We start from the raw sequence: 24,532 nt of genomic DNA, 5'->3' as shown, positions 1-24,532 counted from the left end.
AATGGAAGCCACAAACCCACAGGCCAAACCAGGGAAAGGAGAGGGTCTTATCCTTAAAGTAGTAATCAAGGGTTCATACGGACTGATTTCTTTCCTCACTCCTTAGCACCGTTTTCCAGATAAAAGCAAATGGGAGAGAGTGTCCCACCTGAAATTCAAGCATGGGGAAATTGTCTTGGTCCCCTACCCATTTGTTTTCACTCTATATGTGGAGATGAAATGGTTTCATGAAAACCTGTCACCTGGTAAGTAGAATGATGGGAGTGAGAGGTAGAGAAGAAATAGGGATGAATGTCCCTGGGTTAGCAGTGAATGTCCGTGGGTTAGCAGTGCACGCTCAGTATGGCAAAATGGTCAGCCAGACTGGGCCCCAGCACTGCACGGGGCAGAGGTTAGGAACTGAGTGCTCCAAGCCAGACTGCATGGTTCAGATCCTGGTGGATTTGCCACTTAACAGTTGTATGACCTTAGATGAATTAGTTAATCTTTCTGTGCCTTCTTTGTAAAATGGTGAAGAATAAGGATAGTACCTATCTCGTTGGGTTGTTAACAGGATTAAATATATATACATACTGGTAGGTGAAAAGGAGTACAAACTCTGACAGTAATCACTCAGCGAAAGCGATCTATTATAAAAAATACCTCCTTTCACTTTAGAGTATGCAGTGACTTTCACCTTAGGGATGTCTTAAAGGCATTCCCAATTTTTAATCTCTGAAAGCCATTGCTATTTTTACTCAGAGGGACAAACATACCTTCCAGTTTTATTGGGAAAAGAGTGCAAAGGCCTTGCTTCAGAATATCTCCCCAGTTTGTTTATCACTGATGTTTGAAGTTGCATCTTGTTTCTTTTAGTAAGGATCATTCCCTTTTAAGTGGCATATCATTAGAATACAGTACGAATGTAATACTTTTGAGTTTATAGATGACAATAGTTCTAAAATGGGGGAGGAAGAGAATTTGAAGACATTGTATTTCTACCAAAAGTGGTATCAGGCAGAAAGAAGGGCAGACACAGGTTTTTGTCTAGGACAAGTTCTGAGAAATAAATGATAGCCAGAAATCCAAGTGTAACCACATCTTGGGATGCCTGGGTGGCTCAGTGGGTTAAGCCTTTGCCTTTGGCTCAGGTCATGATCTCAGGCTCTCTGCTCAGCAGGGAGACTGCTTCCCCCTCTCTCTGCCTGCCTCTCTGCCTACTTGTGATGTCTCTGTGTGTCAAATAAATAAATAAAATCTTAAAAAAAAAAAAAAGAAACAACATCTTGAACCATTATGACATTTAAATTTCCTATTGTAGGGGAGCCAATAAATGACAGTCCTCTTGGCTTGGTAAGTTTGCCTTTTCTATACAAGATAACAATTGCCTTTATTGCCTTGTGTTGTCCAAAAGGTTCTGCTCTCACCTCTTCCTCTGCCCCTTGGTCGCTGCTCAGATGCAGTTAGAATGAGACCATCTTTTTACTGGTGGCTAGATTTCTGAGACCGTCTCTAACAGAATGCCTGTCCTTACTTGAAAAGCTGGTGTTAAAAGTCACTTCTGGCAATTTAAAGATGGGGAGTTCTCTTTACTGTGCCCTCCTGAACTGTGAGCAGCTCTGGAAAAGGAGTCACAGGAGGCGGGTTCCTCTCTGAAGGTCCTAGCAGAGAGGAAAGCGGCAGGAGCCATGACGAGGAAACGAAAACGAGTGGAAGTGCCCAGCTCCCCCAGCAGGCCAGCGCTGGACAGGTCAGTGGTGTTGGGAGAGAGTCTAAATCCTGCATCCTGGCTAAGCTTTGCCAGTGATTGCTGCCACGCAATCCTGACCTTCAGTGAGTCACTTTTTGTCTTGGGTTCATTGGTAGTTGCCTATTTCCATGGGTGGACTAAGGAAAGGAGGCAAGTTGATGTTTGCAATACAATTGGAACACGATTCCTTCTTCGGCAAAATGGGATTCTTCTGTTCATCAGACAATGGCTGGGAGGAAATGCAATCAGATCTATACCGTTGAATCTGGCTCGTACTTAGTGAACATTTAGTATGGTCATACTACCAGAAAGCGTAAGACTTTGGAAGTCCCCAAATATTATACAAGAACATAGAGAAACCTGCAAAAGAATGAGAAAAAAATATATATATAATTCTATTTTACCTAGTAAGCTGTAAACATTTGGAATTCTACCTTAAGAGATAGAGTAGGCTAAAATGGGAATGTCTGCAAGAGGTTATGTACCAATTAAGGCTAAAATGGGAATGTCTGGGGGCACCTGGGTGGCTCAGTGGGTTAGGCCGCTGCCTTCGGCTCAGGTCATGATCTCAGGGTCCTGGGATCGAGTCCCGCATCGGGCTCTCTGCTCAGCAGGGAGCCTGCTTCCCTCTCTCTCTCTCTCTCTGCCTGCCTCTCCATCTACTTGTGATTTCTCTCTGTCAAATAAATAAATAAAATCTTTAAAAAAAAAAATAAATAAATAAAATGGGAATGTCTGTAAGAGGTTATGTACCAATTACTGCGTGAGATGCTGCAACATTAGCGGCAATGTTGAGCCCATCCCTAACCTGCCGAAGTTGCTGTCGTGGGGGTTACTTACCTTCTTCTTCCCAGTCTCTGTCAGGGACAGAGTGAATCAGTAAGGAACACAGTCTTTCTTATTAGCACCCAGAGACGGCAGCTAGAATAATCCAAGATGTGGTCTGCCCTCCAGCCCAGTGTGCTTTCAGCCCATGTTCACAGAGAGCAGCTCCTCCCTTCCCGGGATGGCGCCGTCTCACACAGGAGTGGTAAGGGTGGACCATGAGGGGGGGTTGAGCCCTCTACCCTCCAAATGCACATGTCAGGGAAGAGTTAGGAAATTTCTTTCCCAGCCAGGTGGAATGTGAAGGTACTTGGAGGTATGAAGCTTTGCTCAGTTCTGTTTGACTGAATTTTCCATGGGGATGAGGCCTCAGTCTTGCCTTTCTCTGGGTTTGATGCAGGCAAGTATTTAAAAATCCGATTACCTGCCGGCAATCACATTTTTCCTTTCTCAACCCCAGATCGCTAAATATCTCAAATTGGGATTCTGCTGTGAATTAAAGCAGCACCCAAAGAGAATTTGGCCACACGATTTATTCTGCAGGCCAGGAGTGGTATAAAAATAGCCAACCTGCTGAAATATTCATTTGGGCCACATTTGCTTAAATGTGGTGATGTTGCTGCTGCCAGTAACATTTCCTGGGCTTTTCCCCCACTCAGGACCAAGATGGGGATTTCCAGCCAAGGCCCCAGCAAAAAGAAGCCCCTTATGGATACCAGGAGGGTAAGCACCAAAATGGAGGCTTTAAGGCTTCTGGCTGTTCCTGCTCTGTTACAAGTCAGGCTTCCTGTTACCAGCGCATCTTGGTCCTAAGTACAGACTGAGCCGACTGAACTCACTCTCAGGTTTCACCATCTGCAGAGCAACATCCAACCATTCCAGCCTTGCCGCGACCTGTCCCCAAAATGGCCGCATTTTGCACGTGGGTGAATCCTTTTGTGAAAAGGTCTTTTCTTCTCAGCTTAAAAGGCTGCTTCTTGTACTCTGCAGTGAGATAAGAAAACAGGTCTCTTGAATTGTGGTGGGATCCGATGGAGAATTTTTTTCATTTTAGAAACCTTTTTGCCATCATCTAACTGGGGTCTGAGCCTGGGAACATCTAGTTTTCATAGATGAGCTAGGCGTGTATCAGCATGGGGTACTGGTAAGAGAAAACTTTGTAGGGCAGCCACGGGCTGATCCCAGTAGTATTCGATTTCATTTGTGAGGCTTATTCCCCATTTTGTTATTCCTATATCCTATATCTGCTGCTACTCCATTTCAGAGCCTCTGTTCCACAGTAGTCTCTAGAAGAGCGCTCTTTTTCTTTTCTTCCCCTCTTGAGATAGCCGCTATTTGTGCCTTTTTCTTACTTTTCACTGATCACTCTAAAGTAGCTCCGACCTTCCACATTTAAATGCTCCTAGTTCACCTCCCTCGCCTTCCCAAGTCCCGTCGCATGACCAGTCACAGAGCCAACACCTTCCGTGCACTTATTCAGCAGACTTACTGGGTGTCTACTGCGTGCCGCGTGTTAGAGGTATCGTGCCCTCCTCTAAAAATGCCAACGGTATAAAGCTAGGCAGATCATTATTGATAGATGGTGCTACGTACGGGGATAAAGGAAGTACAGGGAACAAAGGAACCACAAAGGGGAACATCACCCAAATCAGGTGGGTGTGAGGCAGGGCTCCCAGAGGAGCTCAGAGAACTAAGGCCAAGAGGAAGGAGTACGGCGCACTTGGTGACTGCAAGCCAGTGTGCCTGGGGCTGGCTTAAGTGGAAAGTACAGTGCTAAGAAATTGTACTGCAGAGGTTGGCACAGGCTCGATCATGAAGGGCCTAAGGCTGCCTTCAAGAGCACAGGATTTCCCTAAAAATTTCCCTAAAACATTTTTAAAGTAGAAAAGTAAAGTGATTTTCATTTCTTTTTTTTTTTTAAGATTTTATTTATTCATTTGACAGAGAGAGATCACAATTAGGCAGAGAGGCAGGCAGAGAGAGAGAGAGGAGGAAGCAGGCTCCCTGCTGAGCAGAGAGCCCGATGCGGGACTCGATCCCAGGACCCTGAGATCATGGCCTGAGCCGAAGGCAGCGGCTTAACCCACTGAGCCACCCAGGCACCCAATGTGATTTTCATTTCTAAATGGTTATTCTGCCTCCTGTTTGCAAGATATTGTGTTAGTTGCTGGGATGCATGCAAACACGTAAAACCTGGTTTCTTTCCAGTAACTTACTGTTTAGTTGGGGGAAGACAGAACCCTTAGGGACTCGGACCTCTGCCTCTCAGAGTAGGGGCAGGGCACAGGACCCATTGTGCAGAGTGGCCCACTGAGTGATGATAGGCAGGTGATTGCCCTCTTCTATACTCCCGTCCCTTCAAGAAGGAAGAAGAAGACATGAGAAAGTACAGGAGGAGTACATGCAGATCTGAAGAACAAAGACGCTTTATACAACCCAGAGAATTACTATTAAAAGAACATTTCCCTCACTCTCTATCCTTCATACCTTCCTATTCTTAGTTTGACACATCATCTCCCTCAAGAACAGTACCCACAGTTTCTTACTCAACATAATTACCTTTTCAACCTGATACTCGGTTTAGAGAAAAACAAGAAAAAAAAAACCCAAAAGGAACATGTTTATTGATTTTGACTCAAAGCCCAATGACGGTCTCCATTGTAGACCCTGTTCCCGGAGAGAGGATTTCTCCTGAATTAGACTGATCACAGTAACTCTCAGTGTAAGTCACTTGAGCTGGAAAAATTGAATTTGCTCCTATGGTCCAATGCTTAATATTTCCTCTCCCCTTTGGGGAACTCAGGGTGTTGGGTCACAGTCAGTGTGGACGGTCATGTCTGAACATGACACCACTAGGATCTGGTACAGGGAAAGCTTAGAACACAACACGTATCTGAATAAGGTGTCCGTTTCATAAGAGGTGTTTTGGGGGGAATGGGAAGGAAAAGCAGACCCATTCCCTTTATGACTTCAGGTCCCAGACTAGAGATCCCACACTTCCTAAGGATAAAAAGTAGGGGAGAGCAGATGAAGAGTTCAGAAGTAAAACAGATTGTCATGTGTGTAGTTTTTTGTCTCTCTCTTTTTTTTTTTTTTTTGCCACCTCTGCTTCAACTGTACATCTAAGAAGATCTGGCCCTGAACATACAGAGAACAACCTTGTGTTGGGTTGTAAGTGCATTATGTCTTGCTGGAAGTCCCAGATGGTGCCCTCAATCTTATTTCAGGCTGTGTTTTTTCCTTTCTTATGACATTTGCCTAAAAAGACATCTGTCAAGTTTTCAGGAGAGCACAAATGCTAGACTGTCTTGTAAGGGGAATCTCCCCTGGTCAGGAGATCTTTACCTTTGCCCCAGGGCCTCTGCCCTTCTGTTCCCCACTGCCAGCCTAAGTAGATGCTTTCGTTAGGGCCAATGCAGCAGAATTTAAGCTCTAGTCGTAGTTTCATTAAATCTGTAAGAATCATTTCCTCAAGCTACAAATCAGAGCTGTATCCCTGTAAACCAGTGCTCCTGGAGACGCAGAAGAGGTCAGAGATGGTTTTCTTCCTCCCCAGAGTGCCCTTTCATGTTTACAGGAATGTTACTTAAGTAGCAGCCTATGTTTTCTGGAATCTGAGGTTTTGTGGAAAAGTTTCTCTTAGAAATACAGCTTAGGGTGCCAGGGTGGCTCAGTCGGTAAAGCGTCTGCCTTCAGCTCAGGTCATGACCTCAGGGTTTGGTGATCAGCCGCATTGGGCTCCCTGCTCCGTGAGAAGTGGGCTTCTCCCTCTGCCTCTCCTCCTGGCTTGTGCGCTCTCTCTTTTGCTCACTATCTCTTTCAAAAATCAATCAATCAATCAAATCTTAAAAGAAAGAAAGAAAATAAATACAGCTTATGCTTTGGATGGGGGCTACATCCTAACTTTCCTAGAAGCTTATCATACCTCTGCCTCCTGCCCCACCTGCCAGTCTACGTAGTTCTTGCTGTAGGATTCTTCACCAGCACAATGGCTCAAGGAGCTTCTCAGCACTGCTACAGTAGTCAGGCCCTCAGGTCCTTTCCAGGTGAGGGGAATGGCCAGTTGGCAGAAAATACCAAAGGAAATACATGAACCATGAATCTGAATATCAGGGTGTCCACTGGAAATGTTGTGGGCTTGGAACTGGGTTATAGGATGTCCCCTTCAAAGTACAAAAGAAGTTCTACAATGGAGTAGCCCAGGGAGAAGATTGAGTTGTAGTTGTGCTTGTTGCTTAGGCCATAGTCATGTTTTCACTGTCCCAGTTCTAGCCACACTCATCACATTTACTTGTTAATGTACTGTGCCTTTGTACATCATGTCCCTGTGTAGAATGTCCTACTCTCCCTGACCATCTCTTCACCCTAATTAGGACAAAATCCCACTCAGCCATCAAGTCCCCATTCTAATAGCACTTGCCCTATGAAGTCTTCATTGGCTAACCACCAGTCAACAGTCAACAAATAGCATTCAGCTCTATAGGAGTAAAGTTTAAAACTTTTCTTGGTCCTCTTTTTATCAGAATGGAGAAAGAAAAACCCAGCAGGAATGGCAGGACACCCCAACATTTAACACCACTGATATCCAGGAACAGGGTAGGTTCTGGGAATTTTATTCTTTTTTAATAATCGTCCTGTCCTCTTGAGTTCTCTCATGAGCAGAGCAGCATGGAGTTCTGAGTCTGGGCACACTTGCTGGGCGATGTGTCTTGCTCTGGTGGAGATGCCTATTGGCCATCCTCCGGGTCCGGGGGCCTGTCCTTAAATAATAAAAGCTCCCCAAAGAGAAGCAAAGGGAAACAATTCATGTACTTCTTGTGCTTCTGATGGTGAAAATGATGCTCACACTATTTGAAAACATTTCTGCGTGGAGTGATAAGTTTTGCAGAAAAGTTGGGAGGGATGTGTTTCACTTTTTTGTCTCGTTGAAGATTTATCTTTGGGAAGCTGTCTCTCCACCTCTTCCCTTCAGGGCATTAGTGTTAATATTGAAGGTGCAGTGGATGCTTGGGAGGGGCTGGGAATGCATGTTAAGGTGTTGTCTAGCATAAGGATTCGGTATGGACTGTAGTCATCACAGATGCTGGGATGTAAGCACGTGAGTTCTTCAACAAGTCATCATTCCATGCGAAAACCATCTGTGGTCGGTGGCTAGGACTTGAGCAGTGTAAAACTCTCAGGGGCCCAACAGAAAATACTCCAAGGTTAGAAGAACATCTCCAGAGCGGAGATGAAACTGGGAAGGTCAGAACAAATGAGTCTTGGTGTAAGGCTGCCCTTGGTCCACACGATGTCCCATGAAAGCAGTCCGCAAACTAACACTTTTTCCCTGTTTTCCTTGGAGATTCTAAGTGGGAGGACAGCCTAGCCCAGCAGATCATCCCCCCACTGCAGCAAAACCATCCACCTCCACCTAAAGGACCCCCAGAGCTGGGAACCAGTGGCTTCTTTGGGTTTCTAAGGTAGGACAGGTGTCGCTCCCACCATCACACTGAGACCCAGGGCAGTCTAGCTCCAGAGTCGGCCTCATCGAGTCTCTCAGGGAAGTTAGAAAAGAAAACAGATTACCTGCATAATCTCTATTTCCCCCAGGATACTTGAGGGAAGTGAGACTCTGCACAAGGGCCCTAACTGAATCTAATAAAGACTGTGTCTTGTTCATTCTTACACCCCCCCCCCCGCAATGTGCCTGGCATTAGACCTCGTTCCACAAATGCTGCTTGGACAGAGACGAGTCTTACCATTGGGTCATTCGGACTCTTTGGTTACCAAAATGCTTCCATTCTCCCCCTCTGCATCCAGGCTGTGTCTTCAGAGTCCTTTCTGCAGAAGATAGTCCGCAGATCCCTTTCTCTCTCTCCAGCTCAGCCGCCCCACTGCAATTCTCCTTCGTCATGCCCCACTCCTGAGTATCAGCTAACTTGGGTACCTTTTCAAATGCGGCTCCAGAGTTGAATCCATACAGTGATTCCCCAAAGCAAAAATGCCCTAGTTAATGGAGCCTTAATGGGACTGGGAGAAGGGAGGGACCTCCCGAATCTCAAACCATCCTGCTCTCCTTCCACAGATCTCTCTTCCCCTTTCGCTATTTCTTCAGAAGGAGCAGCCAGTGAGCCTTCCAGATGCAGCAGGGGAAGAGTGTCCTCTCGCACTGACTTTTCACATTCCGGCCTCTGTCATGGGGAACGCGGGCTCCAAACTCCCGGAGTCCCCTTGTGGGTTTGTCTTATCCTTTGCCCCTTTACAATGGATTTTTTTTTTTTTTTCAATTTAAAACACTAAGAAAAGAACTTCCTAAAATGTTCCAGTCTGAGAGCTGTACTGCTCTAAGGGCCAGTTTAGGTCTTTCATCTCCAGCACTTAGTATCCTAATGAAAATAAATTATTTATGAAGAGTTATTGACTGAATTTCATGAAGTAGAGAGAGAGCAAACTCTTTCCTGAAGATACGGGGAAGCAAAGCCTGAAGCCTCCCCCTGGGTTTGCCTAGTTACTGTTGGGGGGATGCTTTGGGTGGGTGGGGTCCATACCCGCCTACAAACCTTAGCCTCTGCACCAGGGCTTAGAGAATGGGGTCTTAGAAGACTCACTTTCCTGAACCCTGCTGACCCTCAAGATCTCATCTATCCCAAACCCACGCAGTTTGGCCTCAGAGTACACTCTCAGGAGATAAATGCTTTCCACTCACCTATCCCTCTGGCTTTTGACAGTAAAGTAAAATAAAGCTTCTCAGATTAACTGCAAGTTGGCCCGGGGTTGGGGCCACTGGAGAAGCCCGGGGCACCCAAGCTCTGACTTCACGTAACCCGAGGGCTGATCTGGGACAGACAGGTTAGACTTGGTTGTGTGGCCACAGATCAAATAGATGGGAATTTAGGGAAACTCAGTTTAGCTCAGAACAAAGGAATCTGTTATAAATATCCAGTATTAGAATGGGCCACCTTGTGAGATAGTGAGTCCTTGTCACTTCTAGTCTTTAAACAGAACTGATGATCTGTCGGATGCTAGGTTCCCGTGATCAATGGGAGAATTGGGGCTGGAATGTTGGAAGTCCCTTGGGGTCCCCTTGTTTGGCCACATTACTGGGATGGGGAGAAGACCTAGCTGGTGTAGACAGGCCCAAGTGCTGAGGGGAGAAGGGCCAAAGGGGAACTGCAAGGTTAAGGACAAGTTGCGCTTATAGCCTTTGTCCTATGGTCCCGAACATGGCCTACTTTGCAAAGATGCTGAAAGGCACAACTCCAGAATCTAGAGAGCCGAGTGCCACTCTGACTCAGACTAGCTTACAGTGAGGCCTTACACTTTCCTCTCTGGTTCAGACTTTCTCATCTGAACAACAAAGGGGTAGGATTCAGTGAGCTCTCAGGCACCTTCAAGCTAGGGTGGTGTGTGTGGCTGGCCCTGCCTTTCTGAGTAAGTCAGTGAGGCAGTGGCCCTGGGGTGTGGGGGGCCAAATCACCACAGGCTTCTTTCTGATCTCTGGCGTGCCCTAGTCCGTGCAGCTACTGTTGACCAGGGATCTTTTCCAACTTGCCCCATTTTTGCCCCAAGTGTAATTTAGCACCAGGTATGGAGAGCAGCTTGGGCCTGACATTGACTCTGTGACCTTTGGTAGCTTTCCTTCTCTAAGCCTTCGCTGCTTTACCTGTAAAACCAGAGCCAGAGCTGGACTAGACCACGGGCTTTGCTGGGGTTGACAGCTTCAGACTGTTCCAGGAGTCAGGTCCCTGTTATTCCAGGGTCAAAGGAGAGCCACACTCTGTGGCTGACCCCCAGGATGACAAGTGAAAATGAAGCTTTGAGACGGACTTAGAACCCCCATCTCCCCAGTTCTGCCTCCCAGCGTATTTCAGGAGCCCCTTACTGGTGTCACTTCCTTTGTCCTGAAAAACATCTTCTCAACCCTTTTCCTGTGCAGTGGATAAGGGACAAGCTAGGATGAGTTTAGTAGCTCTAGGGCTGGGGTGGTAAGGCCCCAAACAGGGGAGTGTCTTGCCCAAAGTCACGCAGCAGAGAAGAACCCTGGCGGCCACAGCGCAGCCCAGGCTCGATCCCTCTCTCCCCAGCTGCACATAAGCTGCCCACTCCACCGGCTCCCGGGCTTTCTTCCACATCTCACTTCCCCCAGCCCTGGACCTTGGGCCGCAGAAAGCCACAGCAGTCACTCTCGGAGGACCACGCCTCGGAGCAGAGCTGCATCTCCCAGGTGGGGTTGCTCGGAGGCCTCTGCCGGGGAGGCGGGCCCGTAAGCTGATCCCCAGGAGGGTGTGGCTCCAGACGCGGCAAATAAAGATCCAGAGAGCGGAGCCGTCCGGAGATCTGAGGAACCCATTCGGCCAGCCACTCAGTGCCTGGGCCTCGGAAGTGGTAAGCCCCCAGAGGCAGCAGGAGCCCCGGGAGGGCCTGGGGCCTGCAGATGGGGCAGATGGAGGGGAGGCCGATGTTTGTGCTCCAGATGGTAGAAGAGATTCCGCGGGAGAATCACTGCAGTGGGCTGACAGCTGCGCACACGCACGCCCATGCACCCAAAGGCAGATAGAGGAAAAGCCAGCCCCACTCCCGGGCTCGCCTCCCCCCAGTCAGGAAAACCAGCCTAACTCTGGCTCCTTCACCTGCAGGCACACAGTAAAGGACTGGCCTTCCCAGCTGCACACTTCTCTCGAGACCGCGCTCTACCCGCTGTTGCAGATCCCCATGGCATCCCCCCAAACGCTGCTCCTCTGCCTGCTGGTCCTGGCAGTGACGGAAGGTTGGGGTCGCCAGGCACCCATCCCAGGCTGCCACCTGCACCGTGAGTAACCCTGGGAACAGACAGCTGGGTGGGGGCAGAGAGCTGAGGCACGGGCCGGAAGGGCGGGCAGCACCCGCCATGGACCCACCCTGAGGTTCCGGCGACAGGAGCTAGGCGAGGCTTCGCAGAGGCACTGCTTGCCACTCGCCTGTCTCCTTCTAGCCTTCAATGTGACAGTGCGAAGTGACCGCCAAGGCACCTGCCAGGGCTCCCATGTGGCACAGGCCTGTGTGGGCCACTGTGAGTCTAGCGCCTTCCCTTCCCGGTACTCCGTGCTGGTGGCCAGTGGCTATCGACATAACGTGACCTCCGTCTCTCAGTGCTGCACCATCAGTGGCCTGAGGAAGGTGAGAGAGCCCAGCCCGGTAGTGGCTCTTTGGGGGTGGGGAGAGACAGAGGAAGACGGGGATCAAGATGGCCCAAGAATGGATGGAATGGATGGCCACGTGAGTGGAACACGGTCCCCCTCCCCCACAGGTGAAGGTGCAGCTGCAGTGTGGGGGGGACCGGAGGGAGGAGCTGGAGATCTTCACGGCCAGGACCTGCCAGTGTGACATGTGTCGCCTCTCGCGCTACTAGCCCTTCTTCCTTCTCCTTGGTCAGAGGGTCTGAGCTGGAGTATATCCTCTATATCCTGAGCCTCCTTGAGGACAACAGGTTCAGCCAGCTCTCTTAAGATTCTGTGATTGTCACCTCGAGAGAAGAGGACAATTTCGGCCCCTCCCCTGCCTCGGCCTGGCCTCCTAACCAGTCTGTCATCATTTCACTCGGTTCTTTGTCCCTACCCCTAAATAAAGCAAGCAGTTCTCAAGTTTCTCTCTTTATTAAGTCTACCCCCAGCCAGGGGAAGGGGGACAGACCATGGTTAACTGTGACACCACCCCCCACCCTAGGACACGGGGAATCTCTTCTGCCTATGCCCTCACCCCTCCCCCTGCCCAATAAATAAAAAGGGGACCAGGAAGTACAGGGTGAGGGAGAGGAGGGAAAGAGGATGCCCCAGGGGCATGTGTCGGGGGTGAGCTGGGGAGAATAAATAAACCATGGATCCCATGGTAGGGTGAGGAAGGACCTCGTGCTGGCACGAGGCGGGGCAGGCGTGGGGCTGAGTCCCCTTGCTCTAGGCAGGAGCAGGGGGAGAACCTGCCTGCAGTCTGGAGCCCAGCTTTGCGGGGCAGGTGCAGTCCGCAGCGGCAGCCTCTTGGCCAAGCCTGCCCTGGTCAAGTCCTGCCACAAAGGCCTGAGAGTTCTGTTGCCAGGACCACCATCTCCTCTCCTCCTCCCCCGCAGTGGAAGCTGCCCACACTGGGCCAGGCAGGGAGCCCTCCGAGCCCACTCTGGCAAGGCCAGGGGTAGGTGCGCGTCTCTCTAGGCCCCTGGGTAGGAGAGGGGATGGAGGGACTGATAGCTCTGGATTTAGCTCCTCCCCTTCTAGGGGATCTCTAGCTCTGACCCCCGCTGGCGGCCACCTGGGGTGTAAGCCGTTGGAGGGGTGCCTCTTTGGCCCCTTGGGTCCCCTGTAACCGGCGTAGCCGTAGCTCCTCCAGGCCTTGCCACAGCTCCTGACGCTCCCGGGCCTTCTGCTGCTCCCTGAGGAGAGAGGGTGAGGCAGCTCCCCTACCCGAGCCCACCCACCGTCCAGCCTCGCTCACCACCACCCTACTATGTAGGGACTTTACGGGACCTTCCACTTAGGGAAGAGAGCGCTGGGAAACAGGCCCTAGCCTGTGGTCATGGAACTGAAGGGGAGAAAGCTCCAGACCTGGGAGACAACTTGGGAACACGACTGGAGGCTGCACTGGGGAGCTGGGCGTCCACGGCCCAGCAGGAACCCACAGACTAAACCCTGATCACACAGGATGTGGGGCCGTCGTCCTCCGAGGCTCCTTCCAACCACAGCAGCCGGCTCCATCCTGCTTTTCCCCTCTCCCCCCAGGCGCAGCCCAACACTCACTGCTGCTTTTCTAGCTTGTAGGAGGCTGTGAGCTCATCAAACAGCTTTCCATTCATCTCCATGAACGTCTTGAGCACGTTGTAGATCAGAGACACGATGGTTCTTGGCAGGGTCCGGGGAGGGTGAGGAAACGGTGACAGCTCAGTGGGGCACCGCCTCCCTCCCTGCACTCTGCCCACCGTTCCCCAAACGCACACGCGGCTCTGAACAGCTCTGCTCTCAGCCTGGCCCCCTCCCCAGCCCCGACCCTCCCGGGTCTGCACCGGCCGGCCCTGGACCCAGCTTCTGTGGGTTAGGTCAAGGCCTAGGCACTCACTGATTCCAGTGTTCCTTAGAGACTTGGTAGAGGGTCCCAAACACAGCAGGCAGCACAGTGTGGCAGTTGTCCTCAATGAGGCTCAGGATATACTCATTGTTCCAGAAGTACAGAGCCCGCTCTGCAACCTGGGACAGCAAGGGGGCAGAGTGGGCGCCTGGCAGTGGCGTCCCCGCAGGTGCAAGGCCTGGTGCCCGCCTCTACCCACCAAACCCAGGGTGCCCCACCCTCCACACACCCAATCCTCAGGGCTCATCTGACCCACTGGAGAAGACAGTATAGTGAAGACAAAAGAGCACTGGATTTGGAGTCCACCGCTCAGGGTTGAATCCTAGTTCTGCTACACACTGGACAGATGACCCAGGCTGAGGCCTTCAACCTCTCAGCTTCGGTCTTTTCAACTGTAAAATGGGGCTCTTAATAGCTCTCTCCCCAGGGCTGTTGTAAGAATCAAACGAGGTGTTTAATAAACTTCAATGCCAGACTCCCTGTGAGGAAGACTTGATTTTCACCAGGTTAAGGCACAGACAAATGGGCGAAAGTCTGCACACACACACGTGCAGGAAAATAGCAATTCCGACCAGCCTGAGGAAGTGGGACTGCCTGGCTGGGCGCTGGAGTGGGACTCATGACATCAAAAGCCACCAAGAGGGGAGCGGGGATAACAAGCCATTTTGGAGCACACCTGAGTTTACCAGCTAGGTTAGCACTACACTCTCCTTAGTCCTCATCACTACCTTGTGAAGAGACTACTGTGGTCCACTCCACAGATGAGGAAGCGTCATCAGATTCGAGTGCCAAATGATGGCCTGGGACCTTTAGCCCGTGGGGTTAAAGGGCTGAGGCCTGCCCCTAGGTCTCCCGACCTGAAGTCCAGTTATCGCCCCGTTATCAGACCCTGGTGGGTCCAGAGGAGAAACTGAGGTTGGAGGGAGCTGTGTTAGGTCAACTGGCCAGCCCTCCTAGTCCATACCCCGGATCCCACCCCTACCTGTTCCCACCCCATACCTGGAAATGGGGGCTGGACACACAGCGGGCCACCTGCTTGAAGAGGGGCTCCTGGATCTTCACAAACTGGGAGGGCTCAATGACATCAAGAATCTCTTCCATCTCCCCCAAAAACATCACCTGGGGTTCGGGACACAGGAGATCGCAGTTCCCATCTCCCCCCACCCACATGTGACCACCCGCCGGAACCGGGGCCCCCCATCCCCGCTCTGGGGGACATCAGAGCCCTTCTTCATACCTCTTTCTGCGTACAGGTCTTTGGCCAGTATTTGAGCAGCCCCCGGATCACCTGTGGGAGTTGAGGCAGAAGAGTCAGACCTGCAGGGGTGCAGCCTGCCTCTCCCCCCCAGAGGTACTCACGTGCTCTGTCAAGGTGGCGTCCTTCTCCAGGAATTGCACCACACAGTATGCCAGCTGAGGGGGGGTGGGGATTGGGGGGAGAAAGAAGACTGGGGTCAGGAAGGGACTGTGACCGCACGCCAGATGTTCGCTCCCTTACCCAGCCTCCCTCATTCGCCAAGCATTTACCGACTGACTATCTAGATTGGGCCAAGCACCATGCTCTGTGTGCGGGGACACAGAGTGTCCTTCCAGAGGGAAGAGGCACCAAAATAGCCCTTATAAATTTCACAAAAGTTTCCATAATTGAAATCTACATCACAATCTATGGGAATATGGAAAGAGAAGAATTTAATCCTGCCTAGAGCAGGTCGGGAGGGAGAGGACTGGGAAGGCTTCCTGAAGCTGATGTCTGACATCAGCCTTAAAGCGTTGTGGAAATTCTCTATGGTAGACGGAACAGAATTGGTAAAGAAAAAAGGTGAGGGGAGACCCCAGGAGTTCATGACTTAGTGCGGGCTGACCCCCTCTGCCAGGATCTCTCTCCTGTGGCAGGGCCAGGCCTGGGCCTTACCTGGGCGTGAAACACAGAGAGTGACTTGACGGAGTGTAGGGGAATCAGGACCCGGACCAGGAACTGCTTGTGCTCGGTCTTCAAGGGCAGCGCAAAGCCATTGATGATGCTGTGGAGGGAGAAGAAGAGAGGAGGAGGGCTCAGATGACGCGGCCTCTGTTTTTCCTCCCAGAATCCTAAGGCTCCAGCCGAGGCCCAGAGAGTCACCTTCCTAAGATCTCCAGCAGCTCAGCCACACCATTGAAGTGCTCGAGTTCATAGATGAACCTGTGAGAAGGGGAGGTTGCGGAAGGGTTCAGAGCAATTCGAGTTGGCCCAGCGCCCCCTTCAGCCATCGTGCCTGCCGCCCCCACCCTGCACACTAATCTGACTGTCTCCCAACCCAGAGGCTGTGCTCCCTTCCCAAACCAGGCCCCCCTGAAATCCACACCCACCTCTGAATCACCCTCCTCAGCCCAGGCCCTGGTGCTCAGACCTCTCTTCTATGAGGCATTCCAACTTGTCTCTTTCTCCCCCAGACCCTGACTCTCATTTTCGGGACCCCATCCAGTCCGCAGGCCCCCTAGCTTGCATCCTTGGCTTTCATGCCTTTCAACCGAAAGAATGACAAACACTTAAAGAGTGTCTACTCTGTGCTACATACTTCTCGAAATTATCCTGCGAGATAGGGTTTATTAGATCCATTATATAGATGAAGAAATCGAGGCTCAGCAGTTCAACAACTCCTGCCCCAAAGTTAATAAGCCGGGGGGTCCGATGGACCCGGAGCTCCTGGAGAACAGGGACCGGGGCTCGGCTATTTTGTAGCCAATACCGTAAGAGCTAATGTTTCAGATTCCCAGCCTTGGCCAAAGAGCTACATCCTGTGTGCTTTGGAGACATTGTCTCATTTCACCCTGATGACCATCCCCGGGGGAGTAGAGCTATCATTCCCGTTTTAGAGATGAGAGAACTTAAATAATGTGCCCACATTCACCTAAACATTTGAACCAAACTCAGAAAGGCCACTGAGCTCCAAAGCCAATCTCAACTACAAGGCCATGTGGGCCCCTGTCCCCACTGGGCACTGTTGCTCAATCCACGTTTGCAGAAACAATCTCTTTACTTGGGTCTTTATGGCTTGGTAGCAATAAAGGTCAGAAGATTTGATCCTAGGCTCCCAGGACTGACCTAGTCCCTGCAAACCAATTCATCTCCCTCAGTCTGTATTTCCTCATCTGTAAAATGGAAATAAATACCCTTTCCCTGCTGACCTCACGGGAGACTCTGCCTCCCTCTTCTCCCCTGTAGCTCTCTCCCCTCCCGCCCCAGGTCTCAGCTGGGCAGGCAGCAGGCACCCACCGGAGGAAGATGTGGCTGCACTGTTTGCGGATGTAGGCCCGGAGCCCCAGGAACTTGCCATAGACCCTGTGCAGGATGGTCTTGAGGTACTCGCGCTCCCGGGGGTCCTCACTATCAAATAGCTCCAGGAGCTAGGGGACCCAGGGTCAGGGGTCAGGGGGGAGCCCAAGCCCAGGCTGCTTCCATCCTATCCCCACACCCCTCAGAGAGCCTGCCCCTGTCCCATGGCACCACCCAGCCTGGGCTCCCCACTTCACCATCAGCACAAACTTTTGATCCACATATCTCTTGGCCACGGAGGGCTGGAAGTCTGGGCTCTCCAGGAAACGTAGGAAAAACTCATACACCAGCTGGGAGAGGGGACAGACAAAAAGGTGAGTTCAGGAACAGCCCCCCTCTTCCCCCAGCCCTACGGCCCCCTCTCTGCCAGCATAGGAGACCCTCTCCCCTCTACGGAAACCCAGCTTCCTGCCTTCCCCAGCCCCCATACCTGCAGATGTGGCCAAGAAGGCTCCAGGTTGGGTTCATCCTCTTCAGGATCAAATTCAGGGTTCTCACTGGGTGGTAGGGTCCGGAAGATATTCACTGAGATCTGAAGGGCAGGGGAAGGGTTCTTTTAGGAAGAGTCGTCGGAGGCAGAAGCCAGGAGGTCCCCTATCCAGAGTTCTAATGAGCCTCAGCGCCTGCCTCACGGAAGCCCTGGGCAGGGGGCTGGGAACCCAGAAATAAACAAGACACATCCCTGCTCTCTAGTGGGCACAGTCCAACGGGGAAGACAAGATGTTAAGCGGTAAGGTCTATGGACATTCTAGTCAACACAAAGGAGATTTCTAGCTCGAACATTAAGAAACTCTGTGGAAGAGGCAGCGCCTGAGCCAGGCCATGGCAATAAGGGACGTGGTGGGCAGGCACACCGGGCCTTGGGAGGGCATAAGTCGAAGTGCATGGTGGGTCAGGCCCAGGAGGCGCTGAGGGAGGCAGTGGGGCTGGGGGACCGGTAGTGGCGGGTTCTTCTTTGCAGAAGCAGGTCAGTAGGGTTCCATGTCCCCCCAGCCCTCCCCCAGAGGTCAGGGGCCAGGCGCTTACCATGCGGATGATGTCTGGGTAGACAGGCTCAATGAGGACCCCCCGGGTGCTCCCCACACACTCCACCAGCTCATTGAGTGCCGCCCGCTTCACCTCCTTCCCCTTCAGGTCAGCCACACAGTCCAAAAAGTCAAACATCACCCCACACTGGGCCAGCTTCCGGCTCAACAGCTCATGCAGCTCAGAGGCTGGCACATCTGGGGAGAAGGGAGGGGGCTGAGCCTGTGCCCCAGTTACCACAGCTCCCGGCTTTGGCGTGCCCTCCGAATCCACAGAGCGGCCTCCTCTGCCCCCGGACCCCCTGCTCTTGTGTCATCCCCCACTCTCTGCAGAGAGCAAACGACTTCTGTCCCATCCTCCACTCCTGCAGGGTAAAGGCTGCATCTCTCCCTCCTAACCCAGGCGCAGACGGCATGATGGCCTGACTCAGAGCCAGGGAAGGGACCCCGGAAGCCTGGGCTTTCCACAGGTGCCTGAAACTGCCATGCCTTCCTCTCCCAGCCGGCGCTCTGTTCTAAGAACCAGAAAGGGGGAGGACGGTGGGGGCTGAGGATCTCTTGGGTGCTCCCTGGCTCAGCCAGTCGGGGGCCCTGTGGCCCAGCGGTGGGGAGACTACACGGTGATCACGGGGAGCCGGGCTGAGCACCTGCTCCAGGACCCTAGCTGTGGCCTCCTGGAACCCAGGCTATGCGCCCCACCCTTGGCCCTGGTCTGCCCCCCAGGGTGGCGCCACTTCCAGATGCCCCACCTCCAAGGATGACAGGCCAGTCAGGCCATGCGTCAGCAGAGAGGGCTGGAGGGCTGGGGGGTGGGGGTCATTTCTAGTGGTGGAGTCCCTCGCCTGGAAGGGGCCATCTAAACCCTCTAACCGCAGCTGCCAGCTGCATGTCACTACCCGCTGCAGCTTTGCTTGCCCACCGTCGGGCTCAGGGACCCTGGCAGCCAGGAGCACGGCTCACCTTTGAGCAGGGGCAGCGGAGTGAGCTCTTGCTGGTTGCTCTGATAGCGGAACTGAGAGGAGCTGTGGGAGCGCCGGGGCCGGGCCCTGCGGAGGGAACGGCGGGAGAAGCCATCCACCTTATCGGGTGGGGGCACAGGCGACAGCCCCGGGGAAGAAGGGCTGGTGGGGGTGCTTGCGGGGGGCAGCTTCGTCTCCATGGCAGCCAGGTGGTGGGTCAAGCTTTCAGAGCCCCCGGGGTTCCCTCTGGGCCTGGAGGATGCCGAACGGGGTGAGGCTAACTAACTTGGGCCCATCCTGGAGGCGGGGGGGTGGGCACAACCACAGTCTGGGCCCCCCCCAGGGCCTTTGGCAACTGCCCAGTCCTGGGGGGGCAGGCAGAGTAGAGAGGAGGATGGCTCAGGCCTCAGGTCCTTCCTGGGGGTCCCGAAGAGTCCAGTGAGGGTTCTCACCCTGGCTCTTTTGAAAATGAAGTCAGGGCAGAGAGACCAGCAAAAGAAACAGAGAGAGCCTGTCAGTTCTTCCAGGAAAGACAGTGTGTGGGGCTGCCCAAGTCCGAGTGCTCAAATCTTCATTTCCCTCCTACCCTCGCCCAGATCCTAAATACAGTAGGTGCAACCCCTTCCCAAAGGAGCATGTCCCGCCCTTCTCCCAGATGGAAAGATCCCAGGCTCCAAAACAACCCCTCTTGGGATGGGGCCTATCCCCCACACCAGTCCCTATGTAGAATGGGGAACCCCATCCTTATCCCTGGCCCCTAACAGAATGGGGCCCCCTTCTGCTCCACTAATCCAGGCCACCAGAGACTTCCCCAAGAATGGGGGCCCTATCCCCACGCCACCCCTCCCTTCTAAAATCTGGCAAGCTCCGCTACCTCAGCTCCTCCTTCCTCGTCCCCCAAATCTCATCTGCCTCCTGGTGGGGGACACTCACTTCTCAGAAGCCCCGACTTCCGTCCCCGACCACCGGGGGCTGCGAGTGGGGAGGGGTAGGCTGTTCAGGTCTCCTTCGCAGCGGTTTCGCTCCGGGCGCTGGCTCTGGGTGGCGGCGTTCCTGGGTTCTCTCTCTCGCTCCGGGAGAGCCGGAGCATGCCCCCAGCTCAGCCCCAGGTCGGGGTGCAGGCGGTCGGCGCGCTCTGGGCTACCCCGGCAGCGTGTGGACCTCTCCTCAAGTCTTGGGACCCGACCCAGCGCCGCGCTGCGCCGCGGGAACCCCGGCTCTGTGCGCACCGGCACCCGCCGCCCAGCTGCTCAGGATGACATCAAGTCACCTCCCCCCGCCCGGCCCGCACCTCCCCGAGGGCTGGGGGGGGGGGGGGGGTGGAGGGAGGGGATCGCTGCGTCAGGAAATTCCCGGGGCCGCTGGGAAATGTAGTCCCCGCACGGCTTAAAGGATCCTGCCAGACCTGGGGTAACCCCTGCAGGAGCCTGGGGTCAAAGCTTAAGCAGAATGGGATGGGGTCCAACTGGAGCTAGGCTCCTGCGTTCTAGGAAGGAGACTGCACCGGAAGAGAGGACTCCGGAGTCTGCACCAGGAAGCTGGGAGTGATGCCAGGACCCTGGCAGGAAAGAGGACCAATCCTATATCAGGCCCAAAGATTTGACCTGCTTCATCTGTGCCCCAAGCATTCCACCCACTGGGGAATCCCTCCCTCACCCCAGAACGGCCGGACAGCAGACCCGACTTGGAAACGGGCACGGAACTGGTTAATATTCTGCAGTGAGCCAGTGCCTGCTGGGAGAGGTGTGGTGTACCCAAGACTGCTGGGAAATGCAGTCCGCCCTCAGGCCTGCAGTCCCCCTCCCATCCCTTGCTGTCTATGGTGACATCATGGTCTGGGGTTTAAAGGGCCAGCCTTGGAATGGCAAAGCATCCAAGTAGGAGGTGCTCCCTGGCACTGCCACCCCCCTCCTGGGCAAGCAGGCCTCCCTGGACAGACCCTTAGCTCCTCTGGGCCCTAAGATGTGATAGTGGGGTCTCTTGTTAAAACTCTACTGCAGGGCATCCAAGGTACAGGTGGGATTCCAGGAGTTTGGCGTTCTGGACAAATATTCTTGTCCTATAGTCTTGGGCCTCCTTCTTAGGACTCTGGACCCCAATATCCTTTATATGTCTTAACTCCATCCCCTACACTACACTGTGAAATCTTCATCCAGAAGTTCTATCAGGATCAACAACTAACCGGTTCATGCAAGCAGAAGAAAAGAGCAATGAGGCTTGGACACTGAGGCCATTTTCAGAATCTTCTTACCCTGCCTTATACCTTGGTGACCAGCCATCTTCCCGGAGAGGTGCCCATCTGCTGGAGCTACAGAAAGCAAAGGCCATAGTTTAGCCAGGCAGGGTACAGGGCTCTATGACTGAAGAGGTGGCCAGCAGCCCCCTGCTTGGAAGTCTTCAGCAGGCTTTGTCCACCTGGCCCTTGGTGTCCTTAACTGTCAAATGAAAACCCATAAATTTTCTCCTTGCCCACCTCCCAGGCTCAGAAGCGAAGCCTGTCCCACATCCCTGCAGAAAAAAGCTGGGGGACAGCAGGCCCACAGAACCACCTCCAGCCAGATGAGGACCCACCCCCTTCCCAGCCCAGACAAGAGAAGGGCTTTGCCCAAGGTCACAAAGCTAGGACCACAGACGTCCCAGCCTGAATTAGGAGGACACCAGCTCCAGCCTCCCCCCACCCCAGCTCCCTGGGGGCTAGTGCCCTGAACTCTGAGGATCTCCAGGCCAGAATGAGTGTGGAGAGGTCATGTTTTATAGAAAAGGTGTGCTCCGTTTGAGGATTTGGGGGGTCTGAATGGTGGAAGACATAAGACTTCTTATAAGAAGTAGCATTTGAACTAGATCTCAAAATAGATACAATGTCACCTGGGGGAGAGGGGTATTGGATAAAAATCCTTTTTTAAAATCATCATTATTGAGATATCATTCACATACTATACAGTTCACTGATTTTGGCACTGGCATTTAATGAGTACAGAGTTGCGGTTTTTCAAGATGAAAAAGTTCTGGAAAAAGAAAAAAAAAGTTCTGGATATTGGTTGCACAACAATGTGAATATCCCTAATACTACTGAACTGTACACTTAGAAATGGTTAAGATGGTAGAATTTGTTATGTGTATTTTACCACCATTTAGGCAAAATGCAAAATCTAGGTCTTCCATCATGGACCAAGTCAAAAGCCACAGCCCACAGATTACCTTCCATGATCCCTTCCATAGCTATCCAGAGGCCACTGAGGGAATTCCCAGAGGGGCTTCTTCTTCTAAGCAGCCCATCCCTGGAAAAGGGAGAGCCTCCCCCCAGGGCCCTGGAGGCCTTCAGCAACCGGTTTGCCTGTTGAGTTTCTTTTTTTCTTTTTTAAATTTTCTTTTTTTTAAATTTAATTTATTTATTTGACAGAGATCGCAAGTAGGCAGAGAAGCAGGCAGAGAGAGAGGAGGAAGCAGACTCCCTGCTGAGCAGAAAGCCCAACTCGAGGCTCATCCCTGGACCCTGAGCTCATGAGATCCTGAGCTGAGCAGAAGGCAGAGGCTTAACCCACTGAGCCACCCAGGTGCCCCACCTATTGAGTTTGTACCTAAACTAATATGGAGAGGCCCCCAAGGAGCCCCATAAACCCTGACCCTCCCCCCTTTTATCTCTGTGGAGAGGAACCATGGCCTGGGTCTTCACCCCAGAAATACCCCTGGGGGATCCCCACACCACCTTCCCTCCTGATAACATAGCATTCTCTTTACTCTGTATTTCTTATTCTCCCTTTCAGCTCCTACTCCAATGCCCTGGCTAGATTCTGGAACTACTATGTCTTTGGAGCTGGTCTTCTGTGGATCTCATGGTACGCTGGGGGAGGCAGCAGGAAAGACTTTTGTGCCCCTCTGAGTCCTGTTTATCTCTCTGCTGTGTGCAGACACTGCGCTATGTCACAGATGTGGGTACAGCCTCACTGGAGGGAAGCTGGCCCATGAAGCAGCCACACCAGATCAGGGGCCTGGGTACTGGGAATGGCTCTGTGTTCCCAAACCTTGAACATGATGTACCCCATTCTCACAGCAGGGGAATGACCGCCTCTCTTAGTCTGAACATCAGGACAACTTTCCCTAGACTCCAGAATATACCTTCCATCCCCACTGCCTTTGGGAGAAGTGATGTTTGTTCATTCACTTGGCTCCATAGGCTCTTAGATACATGGCCTCAGTTTTCCTCTCCTGTAAAATGGGGATTTTACCTCTCTCCAAGGGTGTGCTGAAGAGCAAATGAAGTAATGTCTAGAAAGTGACAAGGCCGTGGCCCAGGACATCACACAGGCTCCATTCATGGTGTCTATCACTTTAATTATTACGAACTGAATATATGTGCTATGAATACAACACTGCCCCTGGCCTGTCACGGGGAAAGGCTGATCTTTTGATTCATTCCACAAGTATTTTCCTGTTAGCCTGCCTCCTTGAATGGAACCTTCCCAGTGCTTCCCTGAATTCTCTTTGAGGTTATTCCTTAGTCCCTTCCAAGAAAATGAGCTATACCACCTACTAATCGAACCTCTGGTGACAAGGGGATAAAACAGGCGCCTGGAGGAACAGTAACTTGCCTGAGGCCACACAGGACTGGAAACCAGGTCCTGCCCTCAGGCCAGGGCAGTTGCCCTTGCTTCAGGCTGACTTCAAGCATTAGACTGCAGTAGAGTCCACCTCCCTAGCAAGGCTAAAATAGGATTATAATTACCTGTGGGTATCCTTTAAGTCAACCATGATGTAAGAGGGCTTGGGTGACCAACCCTGTTGAGCAAGAGTTGGCAAACTTTCTGTAAATGGCCAGAAAATAATTATTTGAGGCTTTGCAACCGCCCCCCCTCCACACCTTGCACCAAGTGCTCAGCTCTGCTGCGGGACCCAGACAGTACTTAATCGAGTGTGTGTAGCTGCGATCCACTGAAACTTTATGGATACTCACGTGTGAATTTCAGGATATTTTCAAGTGTTATGAAATCCTATTTTTTTTTTAACTACTTAAAAATGTAAAAAAAACTTAAATAAATAAAAATTGTACAAAACCAATAGAACCCTGCCCAAGGGGTTTAGAATCCATTCGTTATTAATTTTAGGTTAGAGATAAGAAAAACTATTGTTTTTTTTCAGAGGAGCTGGAGGCCTGACCAAATGCAGAGAGAAGGGAGGCTGGGTCAATTTCCTGATCTGCATTCCAGGTGAGGACTGGTGAAAAAAGATTTCCTGGGCGATGAACTTAACAGCAACCTTTGTAAACTTGCTTTCTTATCTCTAAGATGGTTTTCTTATCAGTAAAACCGCCACCTTAGAGGATGGTAAGGTTTGAATGAAATAAAAGTTGGAAAGCGTTTTGTAAAATGCAAACGCTTACTCACTTAATTGTTTCTGGGACGCGTGCTGGAGGAGTTTTCACACAGACTCATTCCCCCGGGAAGCTTGCTGGTAAGTTTGATGAGACACTGTCCCTTTAAATACTCCCCAACTACCTCAAGGAGGTGGAAGAGTCGGCACATGCGCACTCCTCTGCGGGGCTGACACCTCGAGCCCCAGCCTTCCCAGAGCCCGTAGAAGGGAGGCTAAAGGTCCTCCCACACAGAATTTTTAC

The 24,532-nt window shown here is 52.1% G+C and overlaps 3 protein-coding genes and 1 long non-coding RNA gene across 10 annotated transcripts in view; 2 read left to right on the top strand and 2 right to left on the bottom strand.

The window, feature by feature from the left end:
- The window catches only part of MAJIN (membrane anchored junction protein), a 29,550-nt gene extending 20,601 nt beyond the window's left edge, over positions 1–8,949 (top strand). For 3 of the 5 annotated variants that reach the window (XM_045064626.1, XM_045064635.1, XM_045064656.1), the window contains 7 exons: positions 120–245; positions 1,301–1,332; positions 1,638–1,729; positions 3,214–3,277; positions 7,078–7,150; positions 7,899–8,016; positions 8,622–8,949. In XM_045064626.1, coding sequence (XP_044920561.1) covers positions 120–245; positions 1,301–1,332; positions 1,638–1,729; positions 3,214–3,277; positions 7,078–7,150; positions 7,899–8,016; positions 8,622–8,667 — 551 coding nt within the window. In that variant the 3' untranslated portion in view covers positions 8,668–8,949. Of the gene's footprint in view, positions 1–119; positions 246–1,300; positions 1,333–1,596; positions 1,730–3,213; positions 3,278–7,077; positions 7,151–7,898; positions 8,017–8,621 lie in introns of all 5 variants that reach the window. The other 2 variants (XM_045064641.1, XM_045064652.1) reach the window with 1 other exon arrangement.
- An 85-nt stretch (positions 8,950–9,034) lies between these two features.
- GPHA2 (glycoprotein hormone subunit alpha 2) lies at positions 9,035–12,156 on the top strand. The gene is made up of 4 exons (XM_045064665.1): positions 9,035–10,921; positions 11,173–11,345; positions 11,508–11,692; positions 11,823–12,156. The coding sequence occupies exons 2-4, from the start codon at positions 11,249–11,251 to the stop codon at positions 11,922–11,924; spliced, it is 384 nt and encodes a 127-aa protein (XP_044920600.1). The 5' UTR covers positions 9,035–10,921; positions 11,173–11,248; the 3' UTR covers positions 11,925–12,156.
- PPP2R5B (protein phosphatase 2 regulatory subunit B'beta) lies at positions 12,153–19,993 on the bottom strand. Of its 2 annotated transcripts, XM_013044637.2 has the most exons (15): positions 19,855–19,960; positions 19,374–19,380; positions 18,923–19,008; positions 17,964–18,160; positions 17,368–17,469; positions 17,135–17,227; positions 16,878–17,008; positions 15,744–15,803; positions 15,537–15,645; positions 14,984–15,037; positions 14,862–14,912; positions 14,624–14,743; positions 13,616–13,743; positions 13,300–13,401; positions 12,153–12,935 (listed from the first exon to the last, which is right to left on the bottom strand). In XM_013044637.2, the coding sequence occupies exons 4-15, from the start codon at positions 18,099–18,101 to the stop codon at positions 12,788–12,790; spliced, it is 1,236 nt and encodes a 411-aa protein (XP_012900091.1). In that variant the 5' UTR covers positions 18,102–18,160; positions 18,923–19,008; positions 19,374–19,380; positions 19,855–19,960; the 3' UTR covers positions 12,153–12,787. The 2 variants fall into 2 exon arrangements, with proteins under 2 accessions (XP_012900091.1, XP_004770165.1); XM_004770108.3 differs by having other exon boundaries at positions 18,923–19,380; positions 19,855–19,993.
- Positions 19,994–20,031: 38 nt separating this feature from the next.
- LOC101673055 lies at positions 20,032–24,435 on the bottom strand. 2 transcript variants are annotated; one of them, XR_200730.3, is made up of 3 exons: positions 24,303–24,435; positions 21,104–21,229; positions 20,032–20,479 (listed from the first exon to the last, which is right to left on the bottom strand). It is a non-coding gene; the product is annotated as an uncharacterized LOC101673055 (long non-coding RNA). The 2 variants fall into 2 exon arrangements; XR_001176132.2 differs by having other exon boundaries at positions 21,173–21,229.
- Between the last annotated feature and the right edge of the window lie 97 nt (positions 24,436–24,532).

Source organism: Mustela putorius, unplaced genomic scaffold (assembly GCF_011764305.1).
Source record: "Mustela putorius furo isolate JIRA1106 unplaced genomic scaffold, ASM1176430v1.1 tig00000127_pilon_pilon_pilon, whole genome shotgun sequence".
Lineage (NCBI taxonomy): Eukaryota > Metazoa > Chordata > Mammalia > Carnivora > Mustelidae > Mustela > Mustela putorius.
Note: the sequence above shows the minus strand (reverse complement) of the source record. Positions and strands in the feature narration are given on the sequence as shown.